The sequence below is a fragment of the Xenopus laevis genome, chromosome 2S, assembly GCF_017654675.1.
Source record: "Xenopus laevis strain J_2021 chromosome 2S, Xenopus_laevis_v10.1, whole genome shotgun sequence".
In the NCBI taxonomy this organism is placed as follows: Eukaryota; Metazoa; Chordata; class Amphibia; order Anura; family Pipidae; genus Xenopus; species Xenopus laevis.
Window position 1 is genome coordinate 6,377,045 of NC_054374.1, and position 12,139 is coordinate 6,389,183.

General features: G+C 43.4%; 1 protein-coding gene across 6 annotated transcripts in view; it reads left to right on the top strand.

Moving 5' to 3' along the window:
- The window catches only part of LOC108709183 (cytospin-B-like), a 167,372-nt gene that overhangs the window by 33,635 nt on the left and 121,598 nt on the right, over positions 1–12,139 (top strand). Inside the window, exon 1 of one of the 6 annotated variants that reach the window (XM_018248803.2) lies at positions 8,260–8,566. The exons of the other annotated variants lie outside the window; for them this stretch is intronic. Coding sequence (XP_018104292.1) covers positions 8,527–8,566 — 40 coding nt within the window. The 5' untranslated portion in view covers positions 8,260–8,526. Of the gene's footprint in view, positions 1–8,259; positions 8,567–12,139 lie in introns of those variants that run through there. 6 annotated transcript variants of the gene reach the window in all.

The window sequence follows — 12,139 nt, forward strand, 5'->3', positions numbered from 1 at the left end:
AGAAGTCAAACGCCAGGCCGGGTCAAACACAGGAGATCAGAACAGATTACAAACAAACAGGAACTAGCAAAAGGCTCAGGAAACCACCAGGAATCAAATCCTATCACGGGCGAGGTCTAGCAGCCCAACTAGGCTTGTGCGTCCGCGTCAATAAGTACAACGAGACGCGCGCGCGCCCTAAGGAACCAACATGGGTTAGTTTTCGTTACAGGCATATGTAGCATTTTTGATTGCTCCCAGAGGCAAATGCTACAGTTGAATTCTCTTATTTCTGATTGTCCCAGTATCACTGCGCCAGCTCCTGCCATAGGCAAAGTGTGTCCTAGTCATATAATGGGATAAAGGGGATACAGGCTGATGAAGATGTTTTAATTTGGTTTTCACTGAAAGAGTCAAAACACCAAGGAGCAAATGAATTAAAATCGACATTGCGGCAGGTTTTCCAATTTAAGTTTTTTCATAATGATGCAAGCAACAGAGAACAAAATAAAAAACCCTCAATCGAGTTTAATTTTATTTAACTTGAATTTGAAAATTGATAAATCAGTAGACTCCCCAAAAAGAGATCAACTTCTACATACACAGCTATTATTACTATTCTAGAATGCTCTGGACCCGGGGTTTTCTGGACAAAGTATCTTTCCGTATCTGCCAAAAATCATATAAACCCAAATAGCTGGTTTTGCTTCCAATAAGGATTAATTATATCTTTATTTGAATCAAGTACAAGCTACTGTTTTATTATTACACAGAAAAGGGAAATTATTTTTAAACAGGCTTATTGCTTAATAAGGACTCTACGGGAGATGGCCTTCCTGTAATTCTAAACTTTCTGCATATCAGGTTTCCAGATAGGGGATCTTATACTAGTATTTACATTTATTTATTCAATGGAAAGGTCTCTAGGGGGCACATTTACTAAGGGTCGAATTTCTAAGTGGTAAAACTTCGAAATTCGACCATCGAATTGTAGAAAGTTTTTTTTTGGAGTGAACTTAGCTGTTTTCGATCGAATTCAAATAGTTCGATCAATCGGGGAAATCGTTCGAATCGAACGATTTAATCGATCGAACAAACAAGCGATTTTCAAAAAAAAAACGTAGACTTCTAAAAACGTAGCCAAATACTGGCTATAGGTTCTAGGAGGTCTCCATAGGCTAACATAGCAATTCGCCAGGTTTAAGGTGGTGAAGTCTCGAAGTCGAAGTTTTTTAAAGAGACAGTACTTCGATTTTCGAATGGTCGAATATTCTAAGTTTTTTCAATTCAAATCGAATTTTGGCCTATTCGACGGTCGAAGTACCCAAAAATGACTTCGAAATTCGAAGTTTTTGAATTCGAAAATTCACTTCGATCCTAGGTGTAGCCAACCCAAATAAAAAGGTCTCCCACCACTCATTTGTTTTTCTGTCTACAGTAACTAGATGTAATTCACAGAAGCTGTAATTAATCCTTATTGGAAGCAAAACCAAACTATTGGGTTTGTTTAATGTTTACAAGATTTTCTATTAGACATAAGCAGTGGCGGATTAAGGACATGTGAGGCCCCTAGGCTACACTTTCCACAGGGCCCGCTTCTAGGGCGGTACGCGCCACACTTTTTTTTTAAAAAAAGTCGATCGCCGTGTAAATTATTTCACTGTCTGCAGGCTACAACAATTATTTCACTGTCTGCAGAAATTATTTCACTGTCTGCAGAAATTATTTCACTGTCTACAGGCTACAACAATTATTTCACTGTCTGCAGGCTACAAAAATTATTTCACTGTCTTGCAGGCTATAAAAATAATTTTACTGTCTGCAGAAATTATTTCACTGTCTGCAGGCTACAACAATTATTTCACTGTCTGCAGAAATTATTTCACTGTCTGCAGGCTACAACAATTATTTCACTGTCTGCAGGCTACAAAAATTATTTTACTGTCTGCAGAAATTATTTCACTGTCTGCAGGCTACAACAATTATTTCACTGTCTGCAGAAATTATTTCACTGTCTGCAGGCTACAACAATTATTTCACAGTCTGCAGGCTACAAAAATTATTTTACTGTCTGCAGAAATTATTTCACTGTCTGCAGAAATTATTTCACTGTCTGCAGGCTACAACAATTATTTCACTGTCTGCAGGCTACAAAAATTATTTTACTGTCTGCATAAATTATTTCACTGTCTGCAAAAATTATTTCACTGTCTGGATGATGGGACGGGGGGCCGACCTGGACCTGCACCTGGACCCAGGTGATTTAAAAAAAAAAAAAAAACTTTAGTAAAAAACCCATGGGCCCCTACTACCAATGGGCCCCTAAGCTATAGCCTAGGGTAGCCTAGGCGTTAATCCGCCCCTGGACATAAGGCATGGAGATCCAAATTATGGAAATATACATTATCCAGAACCCCCCAGGTCCTATACTTGTACTACCTTTATTTTTCTATAAACTGTATTGTGACTGAATGGGCACAGTGTGACTTATCGACAAGTAAAGGCAGTAATTGAAAATGTTGCTCCCAGGTCAATAGCCCAATATATGTCAATTGAAATTGATGACCAAGGCAAGCTGAAGCATTGAGGGAACCACTGGGTTTTCATGATTAGTGAACAATTGTAGTGCCTTTAGACTTATCGCTTCTCAGTATTTGATCACCTGGACAGATGAAAACCCCTCATGAAATAGTTTGATGATTAAAATAAAATTGCATTTTCTGCCGAGAGTTTGTGTTGGGTTTGGGCACGACCTTATGCAGAGACGAGAGGGATCAACGCCAGTTGAACTGTCAGAGACGCTCAGAAGAGGAAAAAGGAAATGTGTTAAAAGATAAACGATTTCAAACCAGCCAAAACCAGAACAAATATGTCCAAACCAGGAACTTAGGGGTAAAGCATCTGCTGAGCAACATTTGGTTGGGAGCACTCCAGTTAACCCCTTCAGCCTGTGTTGCAATGTTGTGACTAGTGAAGCCCTGGAAAGTATTCTCTTGTCTAAGAACGTGCAGAACTGCTGTATCCATATATAATTAATCCTGACATATGGGCAGGGTCGGACTGGAGCATTGGTGGCCCACCGGGGCTGAAAAAAAAGGGTCCTCCTGGCAGTTCCCACCCGCAGTTCTGATAGAGGGAGTCAAATAATGACCCATCAAGCCAATAGGACACAGCAAATGAATACTTTCCTACATTCCCAGCTGAAAAATCTAGACATTTACAGCCGCACCCAAACTATGTCGTTGTTACACCCAGATCCATTTGTAACCCCTCACACCTAGAACTGTATCCACACCCCATGGCAGGTGTTAGATTCCCAACTGAGACCATGTAAGTCCAGTTCCTGAGCTGCTGAAAACCTCACTAAGGGGCAAATTCACTAAGCGCCGAACGCTAGCGTTAATTCGCTAGCGTTTGGCATTTTCGTTACTGCGCAAATTCACTAACGAACGCTGGAGTAGATTCGCTAGTGTTACTTCGCACCCTTACGCCAGGCGAATTTTCGCTAGCGACGTAACTACGCAAATTCACTAACTTGTGCAGTGTACTGAACGCTACCTTTTACGCTAGACTTCCTTCGCCACCTCAGACCTGGCGAAGCGCAATAGAGTAGATAGGGATTGTTTCAAAAAAAGTCAAAAAAATTTCTCAGTCCCAAAAAACGCTGGCGTGTTTTCTACATTATGGGTGATAGGCTGGAAAAGATCGAAAAATTTTTTGGGGCTCCCCTCCTTCCCCCCTACATTTCCTAACTCGTGGCAACTTACCTAGACAGTGGGCACATGTGTAGGGCAAAATAAAACTTTTATTTGATGATTTGAAGGTTTTCTTGGCATTTGTAGTGCTGATACGTATTCCTCCATTGAAATTTGAATTTGGCGCCGTATGCAAATTAGCCTTCGGTAGCGTAACTTCGCTTTACATAGCGAATCAACGCTAGCGCAACTTCGCAACCTTACGCTACCCCTGAGCGCAACTTCGGATTTTAGTGAATTTGCGGAGCGCTGGCGAAACTACGCCTGGCGAAGTGCGGCGAAGTGCGGCAACTTCGAATCTTAGTGAATCTGCCCCTAAGAATCTGGCAGGGACGTGCCCATTGCTGGCCAGGAACAGTATTTGAGAATGGGAGATGTCTGCTGAGATTAGAACTTTACCTTAGGCTTTTCCATGCCTTTATCTAGGGACAAATCACTTCTCAGTTAATCACAAGATTAGTTTCCTTTTGTGTAGCCTCTATTTTATTGGTTCCTATTGGAACACAAGCCTGTTAGTTTAAATATGACCTGGTAGTCAGGTGTTTTGTGGCTTAAGGAACCACCCTTCTCAAGGGAACAGAAGAACTGATAACTGTGGAGTATATTTATAAATGGGTATATTTAAACTGATTAAGTGTTTGTGACATGAAACGCGTCAGGCTGTGGACACAATAAACTTTCTTCACTTTTGAACATTTGCCTGGTGGAAGTTTGCCTTATTGAGTGCCTGCTCCATATTAGTTTCGTTGGTTTGTCCGCCCCCCCCGTGTGGTGAGTAACCTTTATACTGCTTGGAGACCCTAACACCACAGATGTATTCTCATATTTAAATTGAAATCAAAAAATAAACTTTAAAGGGTGGTTCACCTTTAAGTTACTTTTAGTAGGTTATAGAATGGCTAATTCTAATCAACCTTTCATTTGGCCTTCATTTTTATAGTTTTTTAATTACCGGCTACCCGGGTCGGACAAGCCCAAGCATGCACACAGTGTTTTTGCCGCCGCGTATGCGCAAGAGCTCGCAGATGTGCACGGTGTTTCTGCCGCGTCCATCTGGCTAGGCAGGGAAAGAAAAGAGGTGCAGGGTGCGGATCTGGGCTCACCGGGTTTTTTCCCGGTGTCCCGTCAGCCCAGTCCGACCCTGAGGCTGCAAATGTATTATTACTTTTACTCATCTTTCTATTCAGGCCTTTCCTATTCATATTCTAGTAACTTATTCATATCAATGCATGGTTGCTAGGGTAATTTGGCAATTTCCTTCCGCATGCAAGATTTTTTTTTTATTCTCAAAATTTCTCTAGTTTCCATATGGAACATTAGGATTTAGATTTGGTTTGGAATTCAGCCAAATCCTTTGTGAAAGATTTGATATTCTATTGCATCTGAAAAAAGTGGATTCAGTGCAGCCATTAATACAAATGAAAAAATTTACACCAAATTACATCAGTGGCCCTGACAAAATGTATGGGAAGAGAACAGCATAGTTAAAGGGATCCTGTCATCGGAAAATATGTTTTTTTCAAAACACATCAGTTAATAGTGTTACTCCAGCAGAATTCTGCACTGAAATCCATTTCTCAAAAGAGCAAACAGATTTTTTTATATTCAATTTTAAAATCTGACATGGAGATAGACATTTTGTCAATTTCCCAGCTGCCCCCAGTCATTTGACTTGTGCCTGCACTTTAGGAGAGAAATGCTTTCTGGCAGGCTGCTGTTTTTCCTTCTCAATGTAACTGAATGTGTCTCAGTGGGACCTGGATTTTACTATTGAGTGTTGTTCTTAGATCTACCAGGCAGTTGTTATATTGTGTTAGGGAGCTGTTATCTGGTTACCTTCCCATTGTTCTTTTGTTTGGCTGCTGGGGGGGAAAAGGGAGGGGGGTGATAATCACTCCAACTTGCAGTACAGCTAGGGTTGCCACCTTTTATAAAAAATTTTACCGGCTGCTGGGGGTGGGGCCTCAAATGGGCGGAGTGTGACGTCAAAAGGGGCGGGGCATGTTGTCAAAGGAGCGGGGCCACACGACGGAGATCCGTGGACTCTAGAAGAGGCAAAAAAAGGTAAGTTGCAAGCGATTGGGGGCAGGCCGAGGGCTCCTTTTGATCGTATTACAAATTTACCGGCAGCTACATTGCTGGTAAATTTGTAATACCGGCCCCAGCCTTGGCCGGGTGGCAACCCTAAGTACAGCAGTAAAGAGTGATTGAAGTTTATGAGAGCACAAGTCACATGACTTGGGGCAGCTGGGAAATTGACAATATGTCAAGCCCCATGTCAGATTTCAAAATTGAATATAAAAAAAATCTGTTTGCTCTTTTGAAAAATGGATTTCAGTGCATAATTCTGCTGGAGCAGCACTATTAACTGATTCATTTTGAAAAAAAATGTTTTCCCATGACAGTATCCCTTTAAGACAAATAAACATAAACAAACTTACATAATTTACATGAGTTTAGCAGCTACAACAGTTTTAGCTAATTTTACCAGAATTGCACCAGGTGCTGTGCACATTTTTATTCATAGCTTCTCTTGTTTGCAGCACCTTAAATCCTTTTAAATATTCTGCTCTGGGCATTTACACAGAGAATATTCATCTTGACCCCCCAAAAAAATCAAAGTATACAGAATATTTTATATGGAAGGTAACTACAGTTGTCATTCAAGGAGAGTTCCCTGTACCAAGCCGAGCAGTCGTTTAGATGAAAGGTATTCCTATTAGATTTATAATGACAGAGGCTTATTGTTCTGGAACAGATGTCACTGTGAGAACTGTAGTTATCTGTAGCCTGTTAGGAAAGCCTTCGCTGAAAGTGCTAACAAAGTGTATTGAGTCGGAATTGTTGAGCAGTAAGTTCCCCGCCCCCCTCCGTACCTGATTTTTTTTACCCGAAATTGGCCGGAAATCGGGAGTGCGCAAGCTGCCGGGGGGCCCTGAGGGGGTGAGGGCCCTGGCCCAATTGCACCCCCTGCTCCCCCGGTAGTTCCGCCACTGGTTGGGACGCAACATGTTGCAATTTACCTGCGTTGGCGCATACATGCGTCTGTGTAAATACAGCCCCATTGACAATAATTCAGTGCGTCTAATCCTGCGCATCGCAGGGGAGCGCACAAACAAACACCCGTGTGTAAGAGCCAGTGTATGATAAATCTAAAAAATCTAATTTGAATTTTTTTAAAAAAACCTCTAATTGAGTTTTAACAATTCCCAAGAATATGCCATAAAACAAAAAATCGAAAATTCAAATTCGAAATTTTAATTTTCAATTCGACCCTTGATAAATCTGCCTATAGATGTTAACATAAAGGTGAACCACCCTTTTAACTATAATTCACAAGCAGAGTACTTGACTCCAACTGCATTGTGAGCAAGAATTTATTATTGAATTTATACAACACAGCAGGGCACACATTAGCAGGGCAGCCATCAGGGGGGACAGGGGAGAATTGTAGGGGGCCCGAGGGTAAGGGGGGCCGGCAACGCCACACTTAAGGTGGCCATACACGGATAGATCCGCTCGTTTAGCGATGTCGCCAAACGAGCGGATCTCCCTCCGATATGCCCACCTTGAGGTGGGCAATATCGGGCTGATCCGATCGTGGGCCCTAGGGCCCAACGATCGGATCCTAGTGTTCGCCAAACGGGCTGTCGGATCGCGGGACCGCATCAACGAACAGATGCGGCCGCGATCCGACGGGATTTTTAACCCCATCCGATCGAGATCTGGCCGACTTTTCGGCCAGATCTCGATCGGGGAAGCCCGTCGGGGGCCCCCATACACGGGCCAATAAGCTGCCGACTTGGTCTGTCGGCAGCTTTTATCGGCCCGTGTATGGCCACCTTTACTTGATTAGCCGGGCCCCCCATCTTTCTGAGAGCTGCTGACTTCAGGAAGGCATGGGCGTTTAAGGGGCCCTGGCCACCAATTTTCTCATAATGTGTGTGTGTGGGGGGGGGGGGCTGGCCACCAATTTTGGCCACCAATTTTTTTTCTCATGTGAGGTCCTAGCCACCAATATTTTTTAATGGGGGGGCCCTAGCCACAAATGTTTTTTTTATGGGGGGCCCTGACCACCAATATCTTTTTATTTTTTATTAAGATGTGGGAACCCTAGCCACCAATATTTTTTTTTGTTTTTTTTACTGTGTAGGGGGGGGGGGCAGACCTGTGGGGTGGGGAGGGCGGACCTGTAGTTGGGGCTTGCAGTGGGTGCAGCCCAGGGGGCCCAGGAAATTTTGTCGTATGGGGCCCTGTGATTTCTGATGGCGGTCCTGCACATTAGTAACATATCGAATTGACCTATCTATTTATATATATATTTATATATACCCAATTTTAGTGGCACTAGTGTGACCATGTGGTTGATTTCTGGCAGCATACAAAGGGTTTGGTCAGCGCATTCATGGTGGCGAGTGGCTGAAGCTCCTGCGCAGCTCGGCCGCATTCTCTGCCTGCAATGCCTGCAAGTTGCCTCTGTGCGGCCCTCATCACATGTTAAGTCACCTCTATTCTTTTTTTTTTCCCTGCTTCCAGCAGCAGCCAGCCGGCTAATTAACTGCACAGCCCAGCCTTCCAGTGCTCAGTATTGTAATTAGGTAGGAGGGATGTCCACAGCTGCCCTGACACTATCCCCAGGCTCAGTTCCAGTGGTAGAAGTAGGAAGAATCTGACTTTGTTTGAGTGTAAAGAAAAAGACTGAGAGAGGAAGGTCTGGCACAGAAGTGACTTGGATTGTGACCATGAGCAGGGTGTGGAGATACCGGCCAGTGTCCGAGGAATAACCAGTAACATGGGGAACCAGCCTGGCAGACCAGAGGAGCAGGAGCAAGGTTTGTAGTCAAATTACTACTTGTATCCTGCATGTTGTACCCGATCTGTGTGCTGAGTATGAGAAACATTCCAGTGCAGAGTCCACGGTGCAGCCTTGAGAATCCCTTTGTTGAAAAAGCAGATTGTTTGTTGCATTAAAAGGGTCTTGTCTTAAAGCCGGCGTTTGTCTGGGCACAATGTGCAGCAGGAGCCGGTCACTGATTATCCCTCTACTGCTGCGATGGTTTAACCCTTCCCTACACCCCCTGATAATATAAAACTCTTGGGCACAAGATCACTGCCTCTCCCACAGTTACCTGGGAATAAATGGTGCAGGGGCACAGCGTGTACATCCAGGGACCTGTGCCGTAATGAATAGAGAATGTGAGCAGCCTCTCCCCTGGGCCTGTTGAGGCTGATTAATTATATTAATTATATATGATCTGTGGGTTACTTACCTTGCGGGCTGTAGCTGTAGAGCTGGATGGAACAATATCCCTGTTACTGGGCATAGTGGTAAAGGCCAATACATAAGGTTTTCATTGCCACTCAGGGGTGTAACTGTAGAAGAAACTGACCCTGCTAGTTCAAGGGGGCCCAGGAGGCCCAATGGGGCACTGGCCCATAAGCAGTATCATTGTATGTCTATTAATAAAGTTTTGGGTGAGCCTAAAACTGTGGCCCAGTACACACTGGCCCGGAATAGTCACTTAGTGCCAGGGTCGGACTGGGGGGCCCGGGGCCCACCGGGAGTACTGTCCAGGGCCCCCCCGACCCCCTCCCGTGATGCGCACTGCACACCTTCGTGACAGCATGCTTCGACGCTCCTTCTTGAGAGACGCCGCTCAGAGCTCTGTATGTTGCTGCGCGCATGCGCAGATGGCGCAGCGCGGCGCCTAAAGAAATCTTTTTTTTTTTAACAAAATGGTCGGGAGAGGGGTCTGGCCCGGCGGGGGCCCATTAAGGGTCGGGGCCCACCGGGTTTTTTCCCGGTTTCCCGCCGGGCCAGTCCGACACTGCTTAGTGCAGAGTGTTATGGGCAAAGTTGCTAATGGAAAACACAAACAAGCTCTCCATTCTCTTACTGATCTATAGTTTTTCTTAATTTTTATATTGCGAGGAATATACATCTATGTATACTGTATATATAAATGCATGGAGTCCCACCTGCAACATATTGTTTCCTAGTATCCCCATTCAGTATGTTCCCCAAGTCTGTTGCACCAAATAAAGCTTGGGTTTCGGAGGTGCATTGGTGGCCTGCAGGGGCCAGTATAAGCAGACTGCTGGGCCCCTTCAGACTGGGAAGGTAGTTTATTGGCCCCTGTAAGAAAGAGAAGGTTTGAAAATCAAGGACCGCGTTAGCGCATAAATGTGGCCCTCGCCAACTCCTCTCCATAGACCTGCTGTATGATTAGACTGTTGACCTATCATGAGTACAAGCAGGCAGCATATAATGTAATCAATTAGCTTACGCGTTTCGGTGCCTCAAATTTGCATAAACATCCCACCCACCTAAACTGATTCCATTATTTTCTGCTTGCTTGTACCATACCTCCAAACATTTTTCGACCACGTCCATTTTTGTGACCAAACCCCATAATTACCATATTTATTTTACAATGTTGGCAGGTTATGAAAGTTTGAACATATTTCTGTGTTTTTTTCCCCAGTTATTATAGTTTTGCTAATGAAGGTGAATTGCCCTTTAAGCTGTGAGTCTAAAGTTTCCCTAGGAATCTGTTATCTTATATTGTTACAATTACTTATTTGCTTATCTCGAAATTATTACAAAAAGTATCTTACCGTATCTGCTGCTGTAGCTGTTCTGGGCTCTCTGCCAAAAGCCAATTATGTTAGAAACTTTGTTTCTTTTTCTGGCTGTTCAGCGCAGAGAAAAACTGGACTTTCCATTACAAACGAGGGACTGCGGGTTGAGCTGTCAAAAGATGGACTGTCCCTCTAAAAATCTGCCCCTCTGTGAGCTAAAGGGATGAAGCTTTGCCTGCCGGTGCTCACACAAAGATAGGGTGGATTGGAACAGATAACCAGTAGCAAAACGTCTAACAAGCCTAAAGGTTGCCTTTTAGACCAAGTCAGCAACTTATTGGCCCATGTATAGGGCCCACTAACAAACCTGCCCAATGCTATTAGGCAGATATTACAGACCTCCCAACTGTGCCATTTTTCGCTGGACAGACCAGATTTTGACGGCTCAACCCGCAGTCCCGGATTGTTATTGAAATGTCCCGACTTTCTCTTTGATCTCCTGCACTGAGCTGCCAGAAAAAGATACAACGTTTCTAAAACATAATTGGCTTTTGGCCCAGAATACGTGGCAGGTGCATTTTGATACATTTGTTACAATTCAAGAAAATAAAATAAACAATTGTAACTATTTAATGGAGAATTCAACTCTTTTTAACAAAAAGACCCGTACCCCCCACACCCACCTAGACTCCCCCCAGCCTAACTGCCCCCCCCCCGGGGGATTTATATCATACCTCCCAACATTCTGAACATAGAAAGAAAGCCAATAAGATTTGGCGTTCGAATCGCGGCAAACATTTTTTGACCACACCCATTTTATGGCCACACCCCTAATTCACATGTCTATTTTACAAAATTTGGCAGGTTATGGAAAGTTTGAACACATTGTGTTTCCCTGCTTTACTGACACAATATAGCCCCTAGCTTATTAAAGGAGAACTAAACCCTAAAAATTAATATGGCCAAAAATGCCATGTTTCAGCTTGTCAATAACAGCAATGATCCAGGACTTCAAACTTGTCACAGGGGGTCACCATCTTGGAAAGTGTCTGTGACACTCACATGCTCAGTGGGCTCTGATTGGCTGTTGAGAAGCTAAGCTTAGGGCTCGTCACTAATTATCCAGCAGATAATGAGCTTCCCTGGCTGTAATATAAGCTGATGCTACAGGTTTGCTGATTATTCAATTCTGATGCTAATTGCACTGGTTTCTGTGCTGCCATGTAGTAATTATGTGTATTAATTACTAATCAGCCTTATATTGTGACATTTCTATTCTATGTGTACTGTATATTGTGAGTGGGTCCCTAAGCTCAGTAAGTGACAGCAGCACAGAGCATGTGCAGTGAATCAGCAGAAAAGAAGATGGGGAGCTACTGGGGCATCTTTGGAGACACAGATCTTTACTGCTAAAGGGCTGTGGTTGCCTTGGGCTGGTACAGAAGCACAAAACATCATGTACGACATTTCTACCTACTTCTTTAGTTAAGCTTTAGTTCTCCTTTAAAGGGGAAATTGCACTGTTAATATTCACTAAACCGTTAAAAAAATTTTGCTATCCTGGTGACTTTAAGTCTCCAAATTGTTTGCTGGGGGGTGGACATTGGGTCTATTCCTCTGAGTGAAAGTTTACCTTAAAGTTAACATGTTGCTAGGGCTTACTTGGCCTAGTAACATGCACGACCAGTATGGAAGTTTTTATGGAAGATTCATAGAAGAGGATTTGGAAACAGAGATAAGATTAAAAAATAATAAGATAAGATTTAATAAATAGCATTGAGCCCTTTATAGTCAGTAATTTTTTTTTTGTTTACTGGGGTCAT